Genomic DNA, 24,799 nt, shown 5'->3' with positions numbered 1-24,799 from the left:
TAATCAGACTGGGCCTCACAAAGAGGTTGCCACTTAGTGGTAATTACTTGCTTTAGAAGCTGAATGTCTCCTGAGGATTGCAAATAGGGGATTATCAAATTAATTAGTTAAACCAAGATGTGCTTTTGTGAAGCCAAGGCCTGCTTTACTTGTGATCTGAAATAAAGGTTTAAATATTATTAAACTGCGTACCACCCACTCTTCTTTCACTAATGGGGAGGGAACTAGTTCTTTCGTGAAATAATGTTGTTGGTACAAAGGGCTGCTTGCAGTTCTACTTGTTGCTTTTATTTGACAAAACCTGTTTTGAGCAAACATCTATCACTGGTCTTAAGGCACCTGCTTGTGCTGAATGGGGTCTAATGCTGCTTCGTGGTGGCTTCCCCTGTTTTTATAGGCTGCCAAGTGGAAGAGGAACAGGGTTCACAGTGGGTAGCTTTGGTGGGATTGTAACGTACCTTTCTTGAACCTGTACTTTCAGGGCACAGTTTAATCCATGGGACATCCGCATAGCCGTGTGCGTGGACACAAGAGCTGGCGGAGAGCCCCAGTTTGGTGATGAGGAGATGCCTGGAAGTAGATTCACAGGCATCCACTGATCAGTGGGTTAGCAGGGATGGTAGGTGCTGGAGTACTGCTCTGCCACAGCCTGCTCCTGGGCTTTCCTTTCCCTTGGAAGCCCCTATGGACATAGGAACTTCCCTATGCTGTGCTGAGGACTACACCAGTGATCATGCTAAGCTAATGTGGAGCGCATGGGGTGTTTTCCTAAGAGCTGTTGGCTGTTGTAGTGCACTCGTCTAGCTAGCATGCATATTGCATAACTTCCCCTAGGTCAGAAGATGTCCTTATCTGGCATCTAAAACATGTCCTGTGCTTTTTCCAGCACAGCTGAGTCCTATCTGTAAAACCATTGAGTTTTCCCTGATTTGCACAACTGAAAATAAGCAGAACTCTGCTAGCAGTGACTCAAAGGCAGAGGTCCCTTGCCTGCCTCTTACCTCTGCCTGCGCCCTCTCCCAGCTCTTATGACACTCTAGGTTGTGGTACTGCTTCAGCAGGCACTTGAGAAATACTGCAGCTCCAGAAACTAGATCCAACAAAGGGGAAGGGGGCAGGGGGGCAAAGAGACATGGGTCTGAAGTTATGACCCCTGTAGTTTCAGAACAGTTGGTGTACTGACCCCTCTCCCACCCCATCCTTTTTCAACTCTGGGGAGGCCCCACAGCCTTCCAAGTTTGGCTCCCCATCCTTCCTGATGTCAGAGTTTGCTGCCTTTTGCCATATTTCACCTCTGGGACAGGTTGCGCTTAGCAGTACTCAGCTGCTGCTGGCAGATACCAAAGTGGTTCCCTGAGGGTAAAATTGTCCATCAGTCCATGCAAAGGACCTGAGTCTGTTGGATTGGAAGCTGGAACACCCTGATCTCTGCCGGCAGAGCTGGATGACAGCAGCCTTTTACACTGGCTTCAGCAATTAAACCAAAACCCGAGGAAAGTGCAGGCCTCATGCAAGAGCGAGGAGCTGCTCCTGCAAGGAGACAGTGTGAGACTGTGTCGGGGAACAAGCGCAGCATTGTTGTCAGCCTCAGTCAAGAGGGGCTTTTTAACACCCACTGAAGTGCTGGCTACAGCTGTCTCCCATGTGCTTGTGTGGGAAATAGATCTACAATGCAGGAGAGGAGGGAAAGGCCACTTTGTGATTTGGGGCGGGGGGGGGAAGCTATATTAGGATCCAGCTGTGAGTAAACAGCAGTGCAATGTTCCCCTTAGTGCAGGAAATCATGTCACTGCCTCTGACTGGGATGGGGGTAAGCTGAACTTGGACTCTTCAGCCTGGAAGTACTTGATGGGGGAAGGTGCTCCTGAGCTTTGAGCACAGTGTAGAAAAGGGAGAAGGCATGACGTTGGGCTCTTGTATTAGACAACCTATTCCCCCTCTGCTTCTATAAATCTCTACCTACAGCTGTCGACTTTCCTCCATCTTCTTGTGTGGTGTTGGCTTGGGAACTTGTGGAGAGCTTTCAGTTGTCATCTGCGCAACTGAGCTGGCTGCTGCACTGCAAGAAGTTTGTGCTAATGGTCATACAGTTTGAGTAGGACCTGGGTAGCAAGTGTTGGCTATATGGTCTGGGGAGCATCTGGCTCTGTCCCTGGTCACAGAGATGGAAAATGGGATAGGAACCAGACAAGGGCTCTGTGTGCTTACATGGTGCCCTCCTCATCTGTTTATGGGGATGCTGCAAACTCCTATATGAGCCCCTGAAAGTGCTGCTTTTCTTTTTCTGGCCCTCAAAGAGCTGGAATTAGATGACTTGACAGTGCCCTATCTGCTAATTCAGAACTAAAGGAGAAGGCAACCTTGTGCTCCCAGGCCTATGCAAGCCACCTCAAGGGGTGAGGAAAGCCAGAAGTTGCTCTCATCCTGGAGCTGCTGCCAGAAGTCTGGGTGCAGGAGACCTGACCGGTTCAGTAACAGCGTGGGAGTGGGTTCTCTGCTCCGTCCCCTTTGTCCCCATGGGCTCTCAGGGTGCCCCAGCCCCATCTGGGTCTGTGTTGCCCTTCGTGCCTGGGGAGCACATGTTTCTGTTTCGAAAGGTGAGGTAGCTCCTGGCTTGTGCAGTAGCCCTCTTGCCAGAGCCTGTGGGCCCCTTTCAGCCCTGCAGCAGGCTTTCAAACAGGCTGTATACAACTGGCTGGGGCTTTGGCCTACTGCTGGAGTAGCCCTGAAGAGCCTAGTCTTGGTACCCAGGCTGCTGGCAGCCAGACTGCTTGGAGGCTTCAGATCCCTGCTCAGAGGCAGGTCGCTGCAGACCCTAGGGTAATTGCAGAGGCCTGTTTGCCGAATAAAAATAGTTGTGTGCCAAGGGGTTGGGTTAGTCCTGGGCAGCTGTGGCCTCCTGCAAGGAAACCTGCATATATTGCTGCAGTTGAAGAAACAGCAAGGAAATTTCCATAAACCATCTGGGCATGAGAGGCATGGTGGATCTCTTCTACCTCCTTTTAACTCTGCAGTGAGGGCCGTGCCTCCAACAGAAATAGCTCAGCACCTCTGATAGCGTGAGGTTTGTCACAGCCAGCTGCGTACCATGTGCGTGCTGGAGGGACATTGCTGTCTGCACTTCCTTTCTTGGAGTGGGGGGCAGTCTGTAGGGAGACTCCTAGCACCCACAGGAGGATGTTGCACAGGTGTAGCCATGTTTGTGGGCTGGGTGATGTGTTTGGGGAACAGATGAAGGGCAAAGCTACTTTGCAAGTGTAGCCTTGTGCAGACAGTGAAATCTGTGGTCAGAGGCTCTGCTGGGGAAGTATGCCAGGTTCCTTATCCTCCTGCTATGAATATGAGGGGGAAAGAAAAGCTCTCCTGTATCCACAGACAAGACAACAACTAGGTAGTGCCTGTGCTGGCTTGTTAATACCCTTTGCATTGCAGGGATGCTCTCCTTCACCCAGCCTGGGATTATCAACTGATCTCACCTGACATGGGCTGGAGGTTCTCGCTGCTATGGTGCACTGCAGGCAGTGCCCTGCTGCTGTAGGGAGAAGGTGACTAGCTGTCAGAGGGCATGGAAAAGCCTCTGCAGGCAAGGACTGTTTGAAAGACAAGCGCTGAACAGCGAGGCAGCTGCTTAGCTCTGGTCCGCTGTCTCATGTGTCACATCTTTTAGGAGGACATCTCTTTCTGCTTAAGGAAAGCAAACTGCATCCCTGCAGGGACTGTCATCCATCCTTGCTGCCCATAGGAAACTCAACAGCACCTCAAGCAGCTGGTGTATTGGATGGTTGGCTTTGGGACTGCTTGACACTTTTTTTGCTGGTTATGTCTGAAAACATTCTATGAACTCATTGTGTGCAATGGGTTTTAGGGCCAACTATTGACAGTCCTCCCTAGGAGAGGAGTATCTGAAGGTGTTCTTGAGCTGGACTGGCCCATGTGGGCTATGCTGCTGGCCCTGTGGAGCAGGGCTTGGGAAGGCTGTGGGGGCCTGCCTCTTGAGCCAAGGCAGCAGAGGTGTTTGGTAGCAGTCGCTCCAGCTTCAGCAGGCAAGTACTCTGTGCTCCTCTACTGAGCTTGTCTGTGCAGGGGATGTCTTCCCTCCTGCTGTAGGTCCTCATGTCCTGCCTGAGTCACCCTTCCTCTTGGGATGGGTTGGTTTGTGTGACCTCTTCCAGAAGCAGGGACAGCCAGGTACCAGCACCGTGGCCTCCCTTGATGGAGGGTCAGTCCCTACCAAGGCTACAGAGACCAGGCGGGGGAGGCAGCTCCCAGTCCGAAGTCCTTCTGCCAGGCCCTGCACCTCATAGCCAGGGCTCTGGGGCTTTGCCTGTGTGTCACTTCCCGCGCTGCTTCCCGTTACACAAAGCCTTTGTGTGTCAGCAGATCCTCGGATGCCCTGCGGCACCTGCCACTCCCCTCCCTCTCTGCCTCTGTGGCTCTGCCCTTTCCCGTTGTCACTTCTGTAGGCTGCTGCCTGCCTGTTTGGTGACCTTCCCCACTGCTCGGGCAGTATTTTGGCCCCTGGCCATCTTAAACAATTAATGGAGGGGTGGAGAAACTTGCCATGTTAAATTACTTCCTCCTTTGGGAGGGGGTGAGGTCTCCACATCTCTTGCCTGATACCACTGCAGTTTGTTGCTGTTGCCTGAAGCGGTCACTGCCTCTCTGTTTTCCTTCTAGAAGTTAGAAAAACAATATTTCAGAGCACTCTTTTTGTATTTCTCGGCATTTTGCTTAACCTGCAGCGCTGCCTTGGGCTCTCGCGGAGCGAAGAAACTTCTTTAGACTTAGAGAAAACCAAGCCAAAAGGAGGTGGGGGGAGGATTTTGCTGGAAACCTCTTTGGGAAGCTGAAGACCTCCTCGGGATGCCTGCCGTGGGCTTGTTCTCCTCTAGCAGCTATTCAGATCTTCACAGGCGAAGGCAGGTCCCTGCCACAGAGCATCTGCATTAAGCAGGTCTGTGCGGAGGGCCAGGCACGCTCTGAGGGACGAAGGATAGGAGCGATGCCGTAACAAGCAGCCTCTGAGCATTGCTGGCCCTGCCTGTGTCCGTAAGGTCCCCGCAGGGCTGGGGAACGCAGCACCCTGCGCTCACTATGCCCCTCTGCCGTCTAGCACTGGAGTTGGCTGTCAGAGAAACCTTCGAGGTCCCCTGCTCAGCCCCGGTAGTGTCATGAGTTAGATTAGTTGGAGCTGTGCTGGGGGCGGTGAGGGCTTGGATTACAGTCCAGAACTCAAAGTGCTTCGGTGGTTCACGTCGGAGGGGAGAGGAGACGCCCCATTGCACACATGGAGGAAAAAGAGAAGAAACACTGCCTTTGGAAGTGAGGGAGAATAAAGGAGGCCAGGAACATGGTAAGGAAATCTCTGCGAAGGGCTCTCACCCTTGGTATGGGCAGGGCTGTGCGGGATGGTATTGCTATTGGGGCAGCCTGCCTGGAGCCAGTGCACAGCGCTAATGCCGGGAGTGGGAAACTGCTCTTCTGGCACTTCCCGTTACTCAGATGGCATGCTGTACCCTGGGATGCCAGCTCTGGACAGTGGCTGCAGGGACACTGGGCTCTTGTTGGCACTGGTCCCCTGCGGGGTCCCTAGTGGGGGCACAGTCCTGGAGCAAGGGGCTGGGATGAAGCAGGTCAGGCAGGGCCCTGTCTTTCGGGCTGCCTGGATGCTGGGCTCTCCTGCTGCCCTCGCTCTTTGCCAGTCCTGCTCTGGGGCTGTGGGCACTGTCCCCTTGCAGAGCCAGGGGAAGGGGAGAGCACTGGCTTCTTTTCTCCTGCCCAGGGTGGGCATCCAGCGGTTCAGAGAAACCCCTGCAGCTGGGTGGGGATCTCTCCATTTCAGTGTTGAGTTCTGCATGTGGAGATCCTCATTTGGGGAGGGGAGAGACTGGCGAGCCCAACTGGGCATCAGAGCACTCTGTCTCCCTGGGAGTGGCTGCAGGGCAGCCCCCTGCCCAGCCCCACTGGCACTGCCCTGCAAACAGAGGTGCCCAGCCCTGGGGTGGCAGAAACTAGAGGGATTGCTAGCCCTGTGGTGAGATCCTGCTGAGCACCAGTCTGACTTCTGATGGTTTGTTCCTGGGCTCACACTGGGATCTGTGTGCCCAGCAGCCCTAAATCTCCTGGATGTGTCCTGCTGTGTCACGAGCTGCTTCTCCACAGCAGAGAGAACAAAGTCCATGAGCAGGGCAAGCAGCTTGCATCGCTGCTGTGCGTAGTAGTTACTTGCTCTGTCTTAAAAGTTCAGCCTCTGGGCTTGGAGAAGCTTGGCTTTTCTTTGAAAGAAGAGTTGCCCAACTTCTGGCTTCTGCAACCTGAGTGAAGCTCGTGGCCCCATGTCTCTTCCCTTTGCCACTGTCCGGCTCCTCTGCTGAGGACCCTGTGGCTCTCTGTACCCTCAGATGTCTATGTCAGAGCTGTGGTGTGCTCTCCTCTCCGATCCTGCTGTGGAGGCCTGCAGGCATCTCACTTCTTCCACTTCCCCACTCCAGTCAGGAGAGCTCTTTCCCTCTCACCCCATGCCTAGTGTGTTCCCATTTTTGGTCTATGCTGGTTATTGTATGAAGTTGAAATCAAAGGAGGGTGCTGTTTGGGGCTGTGCAGGGTGGGTGCCATCCCTTACAGTCCCATGGGCTGCATTTTGCCATGGGGGCTGGAGCAGTGCTTGTGAAGCTCTGCTCTGGGAGACCTGGGGCAGAGACTGCTGCTACTCTGCTCCTGCAAGCTGGAGGTGACTTTCTGATCCCCAAGTGCTTCATCCCCAGTTTGGGTCCTTCACCTTGTTCTAATGTGTGATGCAAAAGCTGTCTGAAGGAGGGGCCTTTGCATGGAGCAGTGTCATGGCAAGCCTGGGTGCCACAGGTGGGCTGTGGGCATGCAAGGACCATGCATCACTTCTGAGGAGGGATCGTGTGCCTCTCAGGTGCTGAGTTCAGGCTAGGCAGCTGCAAGGAGCAGGAACCAGAGGCCAAGCTACCACAGACCCAGCAATGGGTGCTGGCCACACCACAATTACCTGCGGTCCATGGCAGATATCCATTCTCAACATCATGGTAGACCAGTCTGCATTTTGGGAGGCGTGATCTGTGAGTGGATGAGTTGTGACTGTAGCTCCAACCTGTTCTGTTTGACTTGAGTTTTTGGTGTCCCGGTGAATCGACCAAACTCTGCAGGCAAAACACTTGGATCTAAGTAAATATGTCTGTTGGCCTGCATGAGACTTCCCCATGGCCTCTGGCAGTCCGCAGGACTCTCAGAGGCTTGGCTCCTGATGGGAGTCTGGCACAGTGCAACTGCTGGCTGCCCTGTTCCATGTGAAGCAGGTGATTCCTCTTCACGGGGTGTCTGTCATGATTCAGTGTTATGGATGATGTGGTGTGTGTATGGGTACATAGGGTTGTTGCAGCTGGAGGATGCCGAAAGCACCAAATGTGTAAGGTACCTTAGGCCAAAGTAGCCCACTTCCACTAGAACTGACTTTTGCAGCTGTGAAAACCCCATGGTGCGAGCAAGGCAGGAGCCTGGCTGGGCTGTGTCTACCCTCCTCATCCCATCATGGCTTTCATGTCTGGGGATCTGCCCTTCTTCCCTGGTAGGGATTTCTCCTCTGTGGGAGAGGGAGTAGTCTTCACCTCGCCTGGTGCCTGCTGCTGGATGGGGCACAGGAGATGGTCAAGGTGTACAGCCAGACCACATTCTGCCCCACTTGAGGAATAGTTTTCATCCAAGCAGGTGCAAAATCCTGTGCTCTTGCGGGGGTTGGCTGGAGGGAAAGTGAGCAATAGCCCTGTTCCTCCACTGCACTGTGTGGGGGTCTGGTTCCCAACCTCTGTCCCGAGGTCATGAGGGATAAGCTTCCTCTCTGGGAAGTCGCTCAAGCTGCAACAGCTGGCCAGGGAGCCCAGGGCTGCTTTTCCACCCTTCCAGGCAGTTGCTGTTGCTCTTCAATGGTAGTTGGGGTACTGTGGACCCAGCACATGAGTTCAGCGAGGCTCCTGCAACTGTGTGTCTTGGACTTGCCTGGGCTGCTCCTCTCACATGGTGGCATGCTCCAAGTCTCTAGTCATCACACAGACATGTAGAGCAGGACCCAAGTCTATCACAAGATGTGCAAGCGCTGGTGTCTTCCTGCAGAGACATCCAGGTGGCACCTCTGCTGGCAGGAGAGAGGATGGGTTTCAGCAGAAAAAATAGTCTTTCTTTTATCCTCCGGTTATGTCTTCTCCTGGGGTGGGAAGGAAATGAGCCTGGGAATCACAAAGAGCTTTTAAGCATTGGGGATCTTCTTTCTTTATTTCTGTGCCAAAGCCATGAGCAAGATATTGGAACACAGACAAAGCCCAGAGATGTAATCCTGAGCGCATGGAAGAGGTCTGAAAGCATCTTCTCTGGGGTAACAAGGATGACAACTCATGCTTAATGCTCAGCTTCTTTCCAAAAATGCTGGGTTGGTGAACATGATGTTCATTGTAGCAATGAAAATAATTGCTAAATGCAGGTGACAGGCCAGCTGCATCCATGCATCTCTGCCCAGCACTCACCAAATGTGTTCTAGTACCAGGTGAGAATGCAAACAACAAGTGTTTATGGTGAGATGCCACAGGCATCCAAGGAGGACTGTATGCTGAGTGTTAGCACTTGTTTTCTGAAAATCAGCATCCCACAGCATAAGGATCTCTGGCCATGCCACTGGCCATCTACCCCCATGTGCAGTCAGTCCTGAGGGCACACCTTGCTCGGTGTACCCTGCTCCTGGTGGGAAGTTAGCAGAAGAGATCACAATGTGAGAGCCTTGTGAGTGTCTTGCTGCTGGTCACTTCCGAAAAGATAGCCAGCCAGCATGTCTGCCTCTAACTACTAGAGCAGAGTCATGGCCTCTCAGCTCCCAGATCCTAATTTTCTAGCTTCACCTCAAACATAAGCCTGTCTGTGATGGAGCTGTGCAAAACTGAACTGTCCTATAGATTATGAGTGCAGCCTAAAACTGAGCATCGGTGCTAAGTGTGGGTGGAAGTCACAGACACGAGGGCTACAGGCCCCTTTAGTAACAAAGAGCTGAAAAATCTCTGTTAAAACAGTCAAGGTGTCTTCCGCAGAAGCTATAAACTCAACTCACCTGTGGGCACTCAATATCAGAGCACTTTTAGTTCCTATTCCTGGCTCTCTACCCATGTGGGACCCCCCCTGTTCCTGTCCTGCAGAGCTTAATGCAGCCAAGGTCTGAAAAAGCAACTATTAGAACCAGGATTGGACATGCAATAAAAAGCAAGGATAGCCTGCTAGGGTAAGCTGCCCACTTCCGGTGGTGGGATGCTCTGTGCCGTGCTTTCTGCACCACTTGTGATACCTGGCTTGCAACTCTGAGAAGTGAATGGACATGCCCTCTGCATGCCTCTGAAGGTTTGACCATGCTAATACCTTTCTGCTGCACAGACTGCCTCATCTCTGTTGGCTGGCCTAGTCTTTCATTAAAAAATGAACAAAAAATTGGGGCCTTTCTTGTGGTAAGTGCTACTGGCTGGTTTCATATATATCCCATTTTTTGCATCACTGGACACCAAGCTGAAACTTCCAAGATCAAAGCAGCACAGAATGAATCTGAAAGTCTTTCTGTCTGCTCAAATTTACCATCCTGCCATCAGTCTGGGATGCCCAGAATGAACCCTTGCTCCAGCTGGTGCAACCAGCCATTGATTTGAATGGAATCAAATGGCTCAGGTGAAGACCAGTGGGGACCAGCCAAAGACTTGCACGTGCTCCTCCTGGACATCAGTGGATGTGGTAGAGGGGAGGCTCTATGGTGCCCTATGGTCACCCCCAATGGGATGTGGATGCTGTGGCTTGCATGGTGTGGGGAAGAAAAGCTGCAGGAGTTCTGATGATCTGAGCTAGGTGTCCACCTTGAGCTTTGCAGCCTGTGTTAGGTGTGGCAGTGTTCACAGGAGACCAAGTTGCAAGGCTTCCTGAGCAGGTTCCATCAGGCGGATAACCCTCCCTGAGGCTGCCTGTCAAATCTCAGTGACTCCCAAAAAAAGCCTAGCACTGCTGAGTCTCCAACATGGTTAAAGGATGTGGATTACTTGCTGTCTGTTGTCATCTTTCTGAATACATTTACCTTTTGAACAAGGTCCTTCTCATATGGTCAGGAGACTGGTATGCAGACCCGTTAATGGATCAAGGGGAAAAATGCCTGTGGATGTATTCTCCTTTGTGTTGGGGCTTATAACCACCCACGTTTTGGCATACATCCCTTCTGTGCACAAAGATGTCTTTTAGAAATTGCTAGTTAAATCTCCACCCTCCTTTGATATGTATGGAAATAATGGGACACGTGAGACTGTTTTCTGTTTGGAAAAAAAAAACCTATGAAGGGGGTAGCTTTAAAAGCCTGTGTTTACTTCTTTCTAACTCAGGAGTTTAGTAAAAGCAATGCCTTGAATTTATGACTGATTTACTTAGCTTTCCAGGGGGCATGCATTTAGCACTGTATCTGAATATAGGGGAAATGTTTTCATCCGACTGTGGGTCCCAGGCTTGGCTGCTCAGGGGCGGGAGAGCTTGAGCACGCATGTGTCTGTTCCCCAGTGAGCTCAGAGAGTCTTGGAGCAAATCTGGGTCCCTCTGACCAGGAGCACTTCTCCCTGTGGTGTAGAGATGCATGCTTCTTGCAGTGGCCCAGGGCTGAGCTGGCATAGCCATGGCCATCTCTGGGCTGCCTTCTCTGTCCTTCTGGCTCATTCTTCCTCATAGTGTCTTCCTCAGAGGTGGCATTTGATTGCTGCTGCCAGCTGCTTTCTCATATCAAAGGCGTGTGGGGATGTGCTGCTTCAAGGAAGGGTCCTTGTGCACTTACTGTTTTCTCATGCAATCAGCCAGCCCCTCCTGGAATTGTCTCTCAGCTTCAGAGCAGTTTCTGTTCCCCATTGACATAGCAGGACTTGTATTTCATGAGCACATGGCAATACAGAGTGTTTAAGGCCAAAAGGAACTGTGGCTCATATGTTACAGGATACTGGGACCCTAGAGTGGGACTTACCTCCCACATTTAGTCTGGGAGCTCTCTTTTAACTAAAATATGATCTTTTCTTAGTGGCATCCACGCTCAATTACGGAGGTTGCAAGAGACGGATAATCCACCAGTTCCCATGTGAGTCTGTCCAGCAGCTTGTGCACCTTGCAGAGGAAGGGGTGGGATCTGAACGTGATCCAGCCACAGCCTCGAGCTCAGAATGTGTGTAAAGCTGGCCCATAAGTAACAATCTAAATGCTGGCCCTGTGAAGATAATTTCTGGCACTTGTCAGCTGTCCTGCTGAAGGATTATAATTTTCTCTTTGAGCACAGGAGGCTGCCCATCTGTTGTAAGATGCCCCCAGATGGGTGCCTGAACACAAGGTGTTGGCTATGACTTAATGCCTCTAACTAAAAGGTGTTAAAATGAGCTGGCCTGTTTGGCTAAGAATTTACCCAGGGTATTTTATAGCTGGCTGGTATAAACAAATCTTTCATCTGCCTTGAGTGCCCTGTTATTTGGTAGGTGTTAGGCACAAACTGTAAGGGGTACAAGATGCTACTGCTCAGGTTGGTTTGTGAGCTGGATGCCAATGCCCGAAGTTGAGAGTGGAGCAAATACTGTAACTAATAATAAGATGAATGAGCTCAGGCAATTTCTTCTGCTGGGTAGCAAAGAGAAAGATTTTTAGTGCATTTGCAAGAAGAGCCCTGTAAAGAAAGGGAGTCTGCTGTAACGTCCCAGGACATTGTCTTGTGTAGAAGTGGCCTGGGAAATTCTTGGCTCTGTCTGTGATTATCTAACAGGATTTAGCAGATTTAGCAAGCCTTGTCTAAGCCTGTTGTAGGAACATGGCACTTTGAACATGGAGATCCTTGGCTGGACTGTGGCATACGGTGCCATGACCAGGCTGTTGGTGCCCAAGCCAGGGCAGCCCGTGCAGTCTGGTGGTGGGAGTGAAGAGGGATGCAGCTCTGCCCTGGGGAGGTGTATGTGGCTAACACTGGGCAATGAAATCACAGTCGCCACGTGCTTACACTCTTCCAGCATAAGTCTGTTGCTGTGAAAGGTGTTTTAAAAGTACCCAAATCTTTGCATCACACTGAGTACAGCTTTGTCAATTAATTGCATGGTTAGGTCCAGGCCAATGATATTTAAAAAAATCTGTGCTTAGACAGTTATTTCAGATTAAGGACTTAATCCCTTGATTAAACTAAACAAAAATAAGCTGGTCTCCAGCTGTAGGATGGTGTTTTATACACAGCTCTTCTCATCCACTTGCAGGTCCTCGTTTCACCTGGAAGATGCCTGTTTAAGGACAGGGCTTTGGTTTGTTCTCTCACATGCCCTTTAAACACCTATATCATCTCCCTGATCTAGTGCTAATAGAAAGTAACAGGCCTTTGGGAGCAGGGTCTCATTCCTTGCTCTGGATAAGACCTACCTTCTGCTCAGTTCATTGAGAGCTCAGTTATGAAAGGGGAAATGTCCCTGCAAGGAAAGGCTTATCTCTATTTCTAGTTCTACTCCTCTTTGGCTATAAGAGGACTTTCTTGGATTGTGGGTCAGTGTTTCATCCCCAGTTGGGCCTCTCTAATCTATTCAGCAGTTGTCAGCAGCTTTTCTGAAGTGTTGGGTGTTGCACAGGCAAAGGAGAAAGCCACAGGCCCTGCTCCAGAGAACCTAAAGGAAAGGGTAGTGAGGAGTAACATGAATATAGAGCTCTGGTGGGAAGAGGTGCCGGACTGCTGTGTCTGAATGCACATGATGCCATTTTCTTTGGGGAGCAGTGTTTGGGCAGGGTGGCTCCCCAGCCAGGTCTAGAGATGGTCAAACAGCAAAGAGCTTGCTGTGCGAGCCACCGCATGCATCCAGCTTCCCTTGGGGGCATGGGTAAGCGAAGGGCTGGGGAAGGCCCTCCTCCAGGTGCACAGGCCACCCTCCCCAAAGGACTGCAACAGTATATGTCTTTGGCAAGGATGAGTTTTGGGGTTTGGGTATGTTAAGAGCAGGTTTGCTTCTTGTGTTGCTGTATCAGACCCACATAAGCATCCTGCTGGGCTGCAGGGCTCTTGGGCAGGGAAGCAGACCCAGGTGACTGTTGCTGGTCATGTTGCCATATGCCAATGTCTGCGTCTGGCCACCTGAAGTGTGGTACACAGCCATGGACGTGGCTGCCTGTACCAGGTTGCCTCCACTGTCTACTGCTGCCTGCGTTTTGTCCTGGCATGAGGACACCATTGATATAGCTGTGCATTAGCTCCGAAGTGCAAGGCTCACAGGAGGTCACGCTTTACTTTCAAAGAAATCTGGGATGTCCCCCTTGAGTGAAAACAAACCAGCTCTGGGCTGGCAGGGGGATCGCCCAGCTTTAGGCCTGCCTTTCACCGGCTGAGCACGCCCAGACCTACAGCATGCGCAGAAGCGGGACCTCAGAGCTGAAAAGCAAGTACATCATTTTTCCCTTTGTTTAATTAAATGAGAGATCATGAGTTAATCGCTTCCAAGCGCTTGTTTTCCTGCAGTGCCTGGAATGATAATCCTGCACGCTGCCCAGTAGGAGCTCCTTTGGCTGCTGCAGCCGCGTCAACCCAGAGAAGGGCCAAGGGAACAGAGGGAGGCATCTGGAAATGATTCTCTGAGCTCCATCTGTGGAGCACCACTCCCTGCAAGGCTATAGGAGTTGGTTTATCCACAGGCTATGGAGCCATCCTGCCTGCCCCAGTGGCAGGGGAGCTGGGCTGTGTGCAAGGGATCCCACGGTGGCATGCAGAAGGCAGCTTGCTTTTGGAGGTACAGCTGGCATGGGTGAGACTGCAAACACTTTCCTCCCACGTGGAACTGGGTGCTGTGCTTTTCTCCCTGAAAAGCCTGAAACAATAGCCCAAAGACCAGGTAGAGCTGTTCCTGGTTATCTCACAGGAAGGTGGTGTAATTATAGCACTGTGAATGCCTACCTCTATAGCTGCACCACTTAATAGCACATTATTTTAGTGAAAACATCCAGAAGCAGGCAGGGTGCCGAAGGCAGGCGCCCTCCTCCCAGCCTCCCCCTGAGCCTCGGAGCGAGCAGCAGAGGGGGGAGCTGGCACTTGCTATGGGAAGATTTTTCTCTCTTGAACTCATGGCTGCTGTGATTAGAGCGGCTCAGGAAATAGGGCTGGGAGGGTTCTCCTCCCTGCAGAAATGGAGTGGGAAATCTCAAATTTTGTCAGAAAAACAAGCCTTGTTTTTAGCCAAGGACCTTTTTGAATGGAGAAGTATCTCGTTTTTAAAGGCAAAGCGACCTGGCTTTCAGCTTTGTGTCAGAAAGTGGAAAGGCTCCATGGAAAGCCCAGAGGTCTGTTTTTACTGGAAATGAGGTTTCTCATGTCAGCTGAGAGCTGAGCAACCGAGCCAAGCAGTGCAGCATGGCAGCCTTTGCTGGCAGAGGGACCAGCTAACCCGGCCCTGCTCAGTGCCTGCTGTGTGCTCCTTTTCCCCCAGTCCCTGAGGGCCATGGGCAGGCACTGCGCTGCAATGCTTGGAGCTCTGCCTCTTCCCAGTTTCTGTTTTTTCTACTTTCCAGTTCTGGGGTGTGGGAGGGTTGGATCATCTCTTCCCCCCACATTTGCAGACTCTGGTCTCCTGTGTCCTGCCTTCACACATCAGTATCTGGGCAAGAGGGGAGAAAATGGGTTCATGCAGGACATGCCAGGCTCCGGGCAGCTGGCAGGAGGGGAAAGTTGTGGGAGCTCCTGGCAAGGACTCCCAGCTGAGCGGGAGCCGAGACGGACGCTTGGTGACTCAGAGCTGGGCGTACCACAGGCACTGCTCGCTGTGCTCACAGCCTCTCCAGGCTCCGCTCCACCGCCCAGCTATGCTTCTTGCTCTGCCAAGCCACAGCAAGCACTGGATTTAACTGGGGCATGTTGGGATATGTAGTTTTGTATTTTGGAGGCCTAGGTTTCTCAGAGCAGAGCTGCAGGTCCTTTAGCTAAATTCCTGCTGCAAGATGAATCCTCAGCATGTTACATGGGCCAGTCCAGCCCACTTCTAGTGTTGTCTGCTGTTAAGTCATGGGTTAGTCAAACTTAGTCTGGCCTCACCGTGCTGATGGTCTTTAGGAGTCTTCAGACAGCATCTGGGCTGTCAGCAGGGAAGATCTGTGCCTCCTCTTCATGTTTTCCTTGACCAAGACTCAGCTTTTTGTAGACACAATTCTTTTGAGCAAGACACTGACTTCTCAGCAAGGTGCTTGGGTGAGTTGTAAGAAAAATGCTGCCAAGGCTTTATGGGCCTGGGTGGGTCCTGCAGCATTGCAGCCCTTCCCCGTGCTGACTTGTGCTGTCCCAAGCCACTTGAGTTGCTGTCCCAGGCACTTGCTGGAAGAGTGCAGGTATTCTAATGCTGCACAAGGTGTGTAGCTCTAGGGATCTTCTCTCTGCTCCCTGGGCAGGCTGACTTCTTGTTCTCCAAACCTATAGGAAGCTCTCCAGGGTTCAGCCTTAATTGGTGAGCAGCAGGTCCCAAAGAAAGAAGTTGAGTCCTGAGTCAGAAAGAAATGTAGCATGGCAGGAGTTCCCAGTGGCTGGAGCTGCTATGTAGCGCTCTCTGTGCCCACAAAGGTAGGCAGAAAATTCAATCAGTGCACCTAGAAAAACCCAAGAAGCTCCTGGTTACTCCAAATACCTCTTGGCAGGTTCTTCTCGCATCCTGCAGCAGCTGCTTGCACCAGGAGAGGTAGACTGTCCCCTGAGCAGGGTTGTAACTGATCCTGGGCTCCTCTTCCTGCTGCCTACTTGTTAGTCCTGGCTTGGGGCTTCTGTCCTGGCACTCAACCCTCACCTCTCACTGGCTCCTGGTTCCTGCTGCACTTTGTGGTGGGGAGAAGGGCTCTTAGGGCTGACCAGCAGAGCTTTGCCACAGTGGTCTTCATCCCTCTATTCATTTCACAGCATCAGTGGCTCCCATTATATTGGGGGCGGGGGGCACCCCACTCATTTCTGCCCCCACTCAGACCCAAGCCCTCTGCCAGTTGTGAAGCCCTCCTGGGCTCTCCCTGCTCCCCTGCCCTCCTGGGTGGGATCGCGCTGGGTTGTTTCCATCACATGGCTCTGGCCATAGAGCCCATCCTGTCCCCACATGCTGCTTTCCTCTTCCCTTGCTGTGTTCTAGCCCCTGCACTGGCAGCTGGCTCCCAGCTGAGGAGCAGTGAAAGCCGGTATGGCCGGACATGACCTTAACCTGGGCTTTATTTAGCGCCTTGATTTATAGAGCAGTTATTTTAAAAGTGTGTTTCTCTTTTGGGAGGTGTGGTGGAGTGGTGGCAGTGAGCTGGAGTTCATAGGTCCTCCTGTGCTGTTGACAAAGAAGCATTTGAGTCCCAAGACACATTTTGCTTGGGGAGATGCTCTCTGGCTTGGTTGGAAAGCACTCCTGTTTGCCTTTTTGCTGGGTGGCTGAAAAGGGGCAAGTGTCCAGGATCTTTCCCATGAGGGGGATGTGGCAATACTGTTGGAGGCAGGGAAGCCTGTAATTTGCAGTCCCTGCAGGAGGCTGCTTTCTCCAGGAGGCTCCTGTGCTGGGCTCTGCCAGCTCTCAGGGGCTGCTGTGAGCTGGCTGAAGTGGAAGTGTGCCAGGGCAGGAGTGCCCTCTCCTTGGAACCTTGTTGGTTTAGCCTGTTCTCCTCCTCTCCAGGTACTGTCCCCTCATCCTGGGTTGCAGAGGTTTCTCCTCATGCCTGCTGGGGGTTGCATCGCCTGCTTGAGATAAGGGATGTGGTTTGTAGTTAGGATGGGCTCTACACGTCAGGTTTATAAACCTCTGGAACACAGGATGCTATCCCCTTCTGTTGTTGTCCTGAGCTGGTTTGTATGAGTTCCCTGTGCCTCCAAACCATGTCTCCTCCACGTGTGTGGCAGCAGGCACTGCCTGCAGGCTAGATATGTGAGGCTGGCAGTCTGCAGTCCGGCATTAAAGGGCAGGACTGTGGCCTCTTGCAGTCCTTGCTGAGGTCCTCTCCTCAGGCCAGTCTGCAATCTGAGAAGTTAATTAGTACAAATAAGCAGCCCCATCTGTAGGATTGTGAGTTGGTTTAATGAATCCATGATCGGAGGCAAATCTGCTGCTGTTGCAGGCTCCAAGCTCTGCCATGTTTCACCCTGTGTTTCAAGGTGACTTCTGAGGCTTTGCCATGTTTCACCCTCCACCCAGGGCAGGACCTATCCCTGGGAGACCACCCTGGGTGGGTGGGAGCACCGTAAAGTTTTTGCCTTAGTGTTCATCTGTGGCACAGGGGGAGCTGCATCCATCCTTGCTCTGTAGCTGCCCAAGGATGCTGGTGCTACAATCAACGTGCAGCATGATGGGATGTGGGAATTTGCTCCCCTGTTTGGGGCTTTTAATGTGGAATTAGCAGAGACTGGTGAAAACATCTCCTCCTTCTACCAAATGGTAGGGGTTGAAAGCTTTTCTCTGTCTCTTCAAAGCCTGCACAGCTATTGTGGCTCTGTGGTATAGTCTAGCCAGAGAGAGAGAAAGCCTCTGTGCTAAGGAGTGCACTGTTAGCACTGAACTCTGCAATGGCTACAGGCTATGGTTATTCTGTATTTTACTAAAGGAAGGATAATATATGAGTTGGTTTATTTTAACCATATAAAGGATTTTTGATTTGGTGCCAATGTTAATAATTGTCTTGTGAAGGCTTTGCTAAGGCAGCAGGAATGGTGTGAGAACCTTAGAGCGATGCACTGACTCATGTGCAAATATTTTGACTTCTTTGTTTTATTTGCAATAGTAAACATAACACATTTCATTTTGGGAGGGATTGATATCTGAAAGAATTTTGCTCAAGCAGGGCAAGAGGTATGGGGGCAGGACAGAACCCCTGCCAGCTGGTTTTGACTGAGATTTTGAACCTGTGGAGGGTCAGAGGCAAATTGTTGTCAAACGCTAGCAGCAGTAACGCTACTGTGATAGTGCGTCCAAGCACTTGGCTGGGCTCTCTGTGGTGGCTGGTGCCAGGTGGGAGAGCACCTGTGTAAAGGCCACTTTTATCTGACAAGGGCACAGATGCTTGCTGGGACAGGTTGGTGTCAACAGAGGTTACTGGAGCTACGCTTGCCTTCAGCTGGCCGCACTTGGCCTCTCTGTCATTTCACAAGAGCATGGGAGAGGAACAATATGTAATGTTCAGCGTGTTTATATCAATATTTAGCAATATTATTAATATGTCCCATTGTGAGAGGCTTCATGTTGGGCTTGGTACCTGTTTCCCTATCCTACAGCCCCCTCCATGCCTTTTTTAGCAGGTCCAGGATACCATGTAAAGGGAAGACTTGTTATATAGGCTGTCCTTCTGGGTCTATACAACTCATCCCACAGTTCCTATCAGTCTGCTTTCTCTTCTTATATTTCCTGAACTCTGCTGAGTTCTCCCCTTGCTCTCTGCGTGGGGGAGGTCTTGACCAGAACTGTGCAGAGAGCTGCAGGCTGTCAGCTCTTGGCAGTTTTCTCTTGACCTCCATAATCTGGAAGTTTTTCTTTGAAGACCTGCTCTTGTGGAGAAGGAAGTGCCTGGGAATTTCCAGGCTTTCCATTTCAATTAATAAAACAGAAGTTGGGTTTTATATTGTCCTTTTCTGGGTGGAAAGAAGTTTGTTCAAAACAGCCCATTTAGGATTAGGGTTAAATGCTTGGGCCTAGCATTTGACCCTTGGAAGTGTGCACATAGGCCTCCTGCTTTTTGAGTCCTTGGGTTAAGAATATGAAAAATAGCTCCTTAACCTCTGTTTATCTGGTTGCATTGACCTTGAGGGGTATTGCAGGAGGCAGCTGGTCTCTCAGAAGAGTTGCAAACACTTTAGGAGCCTGCTGCCATTTAGCCTTGCTTGTTGCTGACCTCAGGAGAAACAGCAGAAAAAGTAATGAAGCAGTGCCATGCCAAGGGCAGTGTGTGGTTTGCCTGTCACCTGTGTTCTCCCAGCTCGGTGCAGGCAGGGATTGTGGAGGCATTGCCTGGGCATCCTCATCTCCCCTGTGCAATCATGCAGGCTGTCCTACAAGAAGGCTTTACAACAGAGCAGGGAGTTTATATTGTGCTTAAAACACCCAACCGTCTAAAGGAGGAATTTAAAGATCGTTGAGCTGGGTAGCTGTGAGGGATGGGACAGCTTGTGTGAGGAGCATAATCTCTGCTCTGGCTGCAGGTTGTTTTAGGCTTCTTCTGAGACACTTGCATTTTCTCAAGCCAGTGGAGGTATCTGGAGCGATGAACATGTGCTCCCTCAGAGTGGAAGCAGTGAGACAGTTTGCTTCCTCCTCACACTTTCATCCTACTGCTCCCGGGTGGCAGCATAAGCTGTTGTGGCACTGCTTTGTTTAACTTTCTCTCCCAGTCTTGCTGTGGGACTGAGGTATGTTTTCAGGCATGTCCATGCAGCTGTTCCTGTTCTGCAGGAGGCTGTAGGGCTTCTGGGCCAGCGGTTGAAATGTTTTCCTTGTCTCTAGTGAAGGGAGGTGGATTTAGATCAGATGAGGATCTGGCCAGACACCTGAGTAAACTTTCATTTGGTTTTGTAGCAAAACTCACTCCCATAGGCTGTTAATTTAGCCAGAGGGGTGCCCTCTAAAATAAAAAGGAAAGGAGGGATCCTGATCCTCTCTCCAGATGTGTACAGGTTTTTTTATTATTACTTTTTGGCAAGCTTTCTTGATTTACACCCATGCAATAGATCAGAATTTGACCTCTAGCACTGGAATTGGTCCTGACACCGTGGGCAGGCTCTGGCTGGCAGGTTCTCCAAATGAAGGTGGAAGTAGGGAAGCCATTGCCTCTGATCCCCAGGCAGGAAGTAGGCATCCTACATATTGATACACAGGCTCAGGCACCAAAGGCAACTCTGTTCACATGCAGTCTGTGGATCCTGTTGCGAGGCATCTCTCACTGCCGAAAATTCCTGGCTCCCGGAGCAAGCCTTTCATGTGAGGCAAACAGCTTTGAATGATGAGGAATTGCACTGGTGAGCAGCTTTTGCCTGTACCAAACAGCTCCAGCAGCTTATCCTGTGCAGGGACTTCAGAGTGCAGCAGGCTGAGGAGCTTCAGCCCAACTGTTGCCTCTGCGGCTCCCCTTAGCCCACTGAGGAGCATAACACTGGGCTTTAATGTACCCGAGTACTGGCTGGCATCTCCAGCCCTGGGTATCCGAAACACGGGGCCTGCCAATCCATCCACCCCATGATACTCTCGCTCGCTCGCACGCACTCACGTGCTGCAGTAATGGTTTAATAGCAGCCCCACCCAGCGCAGTCAGGAGAAGGACTTGCTGCGTAAGCAAAAGCTGGGAAGTCTCGCCGCTGTGCGCAGCGCTCTGTGAGCACTCCGCTCGCATTTTGGGAGAGCTTTTTTTTGTTTACCTGGAATCACCAGTGCCAAAAGAAACTAGAAAGGACAGCAGTTTGCTCCTTTGATCTTCTCTCCTCCTGTATTTGGAGATGGCTGTGCTCCTGGGTGTAGGGCTCATCAGGGTACCGGGGCGTATCGTGCCGTGATACTGCTAACGCTTTCTCTCTTGGCAGGACTCAGAGTCGCTGGACGGTTGTATTCAGAGTACGTTATCAGCACTCTACCCTCCGTTTGAGGCTACCGCAGCCACTGTTCTGTGCCAAGTTTTTGATGTGGTGGAGAAGACGTACCGTGGGGATGGACTGCGCTACCTCATAGACTTCCTGATTCCAGCCAAGCACATCCTGCAGTGCATTCAGCAGGATGCCTGTGTGAGTACATCATGCTCTCTAAGGCCTGCAAAGGCTTTCTTGGAGAGCTTTCTTTCTACTCTTGTATGTAAAATGGCTGGCAAAAAGTGCTGTGTGTATGGCAGCCTAGGTGGGAGGGCAGGCAGACAATTGGGAAACAGCTGAGAAATTGTTACTGAAGGTTAACTGTGCAGAGATCAGATGTGGAGCGGTGCCCTTGCCTTCCATAACCAGAACACCGAACAGAAGGCTTAAGGGATTCAAAGGAAGAGGTTTAGCGAAGCGTTTGCTGGATGTGGCTGACTTGTGTGGCTTCTAACCCCAGCCGTTCCCTGGCCCTGTGGATGAAGCTGTCAGGCTCCTGCTGCTGGCAGGAGGACGTGCAGGGCAAAATGCTGCCAGTCGGTGTTTTTCCCAGAACTCTGGCTCCTCTTTGATGGTTGCTGGAACGCTCACAAGGCTCAGTAGCCCAGAGGAGTCACGTTACATTTACTGCCAGGAGTCCAAGATTAACGTGTTTTACTGTTGGGAGTCTAAAATGTTAGAAATGATGAGTCAAATGCCTCCATCACAAAGTTTGCTCAAAGTCTGCAAGACGTGGAAAAAAACCCAACCCCAGCAACCTAAAGCTAGGGTTCATTCTAGCCTTTTTTTTTTTTTTTTCCCCCCTAAACCTAGAGGGTGTGTGCAGCCAGGCTGTTGATAGAAGTCCTCATGGTGGAGGGCAAGGGACTTCTGGGAGGAGGAAAAAATGTTAAACAGAAGCTGAAATGGTCATTATTCGTTTGTCCCAAGGAGGTGAAATGCTGGGGGCAAACACCCATCACATATGATGGATCCACATAACAACCCCTGGGAGCTGGTCACCTTCAAAGTGTTTTGGTACAGTGTTTGTCCTGCTGCTTTGTCCACCAGCCTCCAGCTTGCTGCCAGCCATGTCTTTGTGAGCCCATACATGAAGATCCAAGGTTGTGTGTAAGGATTTTGGGGAGCTGCTCTCTCTCACCCTGAACACTCCAATAGTCCATCGGTTTATCTAGCTGCAGTTTCTAATACAATGGTGCATAGTGTGGTTTTTCCCCCTAAAGAAACAAAAGGGTTTTCGTTTGTACAAACCGGTAATTATTGCAAGCTGTTTCACAGCTTTCCCCAAACCGCCTCCCTCACTGAAGGAGGTGAGGCAGCAATTTCCCCATTCCCCAAGATCTTGGCAGCTCCCGAGTGCCCGGCGGTGCCCTGGGCAGGTGAGGCGGTGGAGGGGAGGGACGGAAAGCAGCCTGGCTTGGGAGTGGAGCCTGCTGCTCGGCACAGCCCTCTGCCCGGACGGCTGGTGAGGAGCTGGGCCCACAGTGCTGCTCTCCCAAAGGGGAGGTGTTCGGGCAGTGACGGGGTGACCTGCAGGAAGGGTGCCAGCGAGGGGGTCTGCTGGGCAGTGAGGGGGGCTGTCCCTGCCTGGGCGGCCGGGCAGGGGCTGGCGGCCACGCGACCACCACAGGCCGAGGCTGCCCTCAGGCCCGAGGCCGCGTAGGACAGGGGTGTGGTGGCAGGGAGGGCCTTGTGTTGCCTGGCAGCCAATGGGAGGACAGCTGGGGCTGTAGCAGCCAATAGGAGCATGGAACTGCCTTGATGGGCATGGTGGTCTGGCTGAGCCAGGGACTGTCGGAGCAGGAGGTGCTGAAAGGGTGGGCCCTGAGGCGGGAGAGCTGAGGACAGTAGGCCCTGGGGGGGGATCCTGAGGTGGGAGAGGTGAGGGTGGTGGGCCCTGAGGCGGGAGAGCTGAGGACAGTAGGCCCTGGGGGGGGATCCTGAGGTGGGAGAGGTGAGGGTGGTGGGCCCTGGAGGGGCTCAGGGGCTGCCTGGAGCATGGGGCCAAGGGACATGCAGGCGAGGGGGCTGGGGTATCCTGTTGGAGAGGGAAGCCAGTATGGTGGGGCTGTCCTACACGTGCAGCACTGTTTCGGGAGGTGGTGCAGGGGCAGGAGCCATGCTTGGAGCCACCCTCCTGTCACAGGCCCAGAAATGTGAGAGGGCTCAGGGCCTGCCTGGCACTCCCTGGCTTGCCCCAGAGCCACAAGGTGCAGGGATGGTGGGGGCAGTGGGGCAGCCACCTCCAGTGAGGGGCTGCCCAGGGCTCAGCATTAGGTATTGCTGAGGTGTGAAATGTCTGAGAGAGTGGGCAGCAAGATGCATAGTGCAGGCACAGGCATCTTAAAGAACACAGCTGGATGCCTTGAGCCTTTCTTCCTTGCTTGTGACCCTTTGTGTCCTTGACTCATGATTTTCTGCTTTCAGAGTGGCAATACAGGGAGATCAAGGGAAGCTATAGGTACCTTGTACTGTCTTTAGAGGTGGGCCCAGGTTATTCCTTATTTCATTTAGACGTCTGCTTGTTTGAATTTTTATTGCTGAAAGTTCGTTCTTTCATTTGTTATGGATGCCTCTTCCCCAAACCTTCACTGTGTGCCCCTTCTTTTGTCTTCACTGTCTGAAATCACAGGACTATTTCTTGTTACTTGTTCTTTAAAAGTTTTTTAGAGAGTCTAAACAAAAGCAATGTTTCCTCCCTAGTTTGTAGTTCACCTGGTCCATATGACCTTTTCCTAAACACACTAAAGGGAAAAGAAGTAGCTCCTGTCTGAATGGTTACTGGTTACGGTAGGAAATCTTGAGGGTGCTAGATCTCTCTTCTCCCCCCACCCCCCCCCTTTTTTCTTTTTTTTTCCAGCCTCTGCAGTGACAAAAGTGTAAGTGGCTTCTTGAAGTATTAGACAAGGTCATAGACTTAAGCTTGGTGTATTAAAATCAATAGCCTGTATGCGATCCCCAGGGGCTGGAGAAGGGTGTGTGGAGGGGTGTGCCAAGGGGTCTGTCTCTGCTCAGCACAGAATAAGAAACCAGATTTTGCCCCTGGCCTTCAGATGACATCCTGAGCTAAATGGACTGTTGGTCTGTTCCAATCCAGCCATCCCTGTAGCTCTAAGAGCTACCACCTTTGTGCCATCTTTGTTGGTGGTGCCCAGCTCTTTCCTCAGAGGCAGCTTTATTCCTGGCTGCAGCTGCCGGGTGTGGAGTCTGTTCCTGGCACTCCTCTGATGAGCCTGGTTTGGCTCAGTAGTGATTGGACATAAAAGCAAATACTTGAGCCTCAAAGTGAAATGTTAAAACAACTGAAATAAGTCTCTTCACGTAATCTTCCCTTTGAAGGTGCTCTTGGGAGCAGGAGCAGCATGAGGATGCTCCACTCCTAAAGTTCTAAAACTCTGAAATGTTTAGGCTATTGAAGGATTTATATTCCTGCTTGGACATTACTCTAGCTCTTGCTGCAGTTTAGGCTGTGGCTTTGTAGGGTTTTCCAGGAACTTCAATGCATTCTGCATTTTGGTTTTGGTGATTTTTATTGCTGAGTTTTCTTCCACTTGTCAGTCAGTAGGCAGACAGGTCATCTAAGTGGTGAGGTTGGGTTTTGGATTTCTCAATGTACGAATGGCCCCTGAAATAGGTTACCTGTGTCCAGGTTTTAACAGAAGCTCTGTGTCAGGTGCAGATGGAATTCAGCTTTATGTTTATGCTACTGCTGATGGTGTCTCTCACTTTTCAGTCATATAAACTATTTGTAGTAGTTTGGGAACTGACCTCTCTGTTTTCTGCCTCTTCTTCGCCCCCAAGGCCCTTGGTACAGATGCCCTTAATGTACCTACTAGGGAATATTCTAATGGCAGAAGAAGGGTTGATGTGGTCTGGTGTAGGGTGCAATTGTATAGTCTCTTCTGGAAAATAGCACATTGTTTTGATAAAACCTTGTGTACAAAATATTTGGCTTGGGCGCTTACTGTAAGAGATACAAGCTGTATTGACCAAGATACTGGGTGAGTCTTGAGCTTGATGGAAAAGTCAGTGAAGTATATATGGCCTGAGACTTGCTGAAGCCAGTAGCAACTTCTGCAAACTGTGTGCTGTAAGAGGACACCTTGGTTTGCTGAATTCAGCCATGCTGTGCAAGAAGGGGAATAGTTGGTGTAGACACATCTGTGTCTTAGAGGTCAGAAAGTATGA

The 24,799-nt window shown here is 51.3% G+C and overlaps 1 protein-coding gene across 1 annotated transcript in view; it reads left to right on the top strand.

Moving 5' to 3' along the window:
- The window catches only part of PLEKHG4 (pleckstrin homology and RhoGEF domain containing G4), a 100,442-nt gene that overhangs the window by 4,820 nt on the left and 70,823 nt on the right, over positions 1-24,799 (top strand). The window contains 2 exon segments of the mRNA XM_075715714.1: positions 17,316-17,444; positions 20,570-20,767. Coding sequence (XP_075571829.1) covers positions 17,316-17,444; positions 20,570-20,767 — 327 coding nt within the window.

This window comes from Pelecanus crispus, chromosome 8, assembly GCF_030463565.1.
Source record: "Pelecanus crispus isolate bPelCri1 chromosome 8, bPelCri1.pri, whole genome shotgun sequence".
In the NCBI taxonomy this organism is placed as follows: Eukaryota; Metazoa; Chordata; class Aves; order Pelecaniformes; family Pelecanidae; genus Pelecanus; species Pelecanus crispus.
Note: the sequence above shows the minus strand (reverse complement) of the source record. Positions and strands in the feature narration are given on the sequence as shown.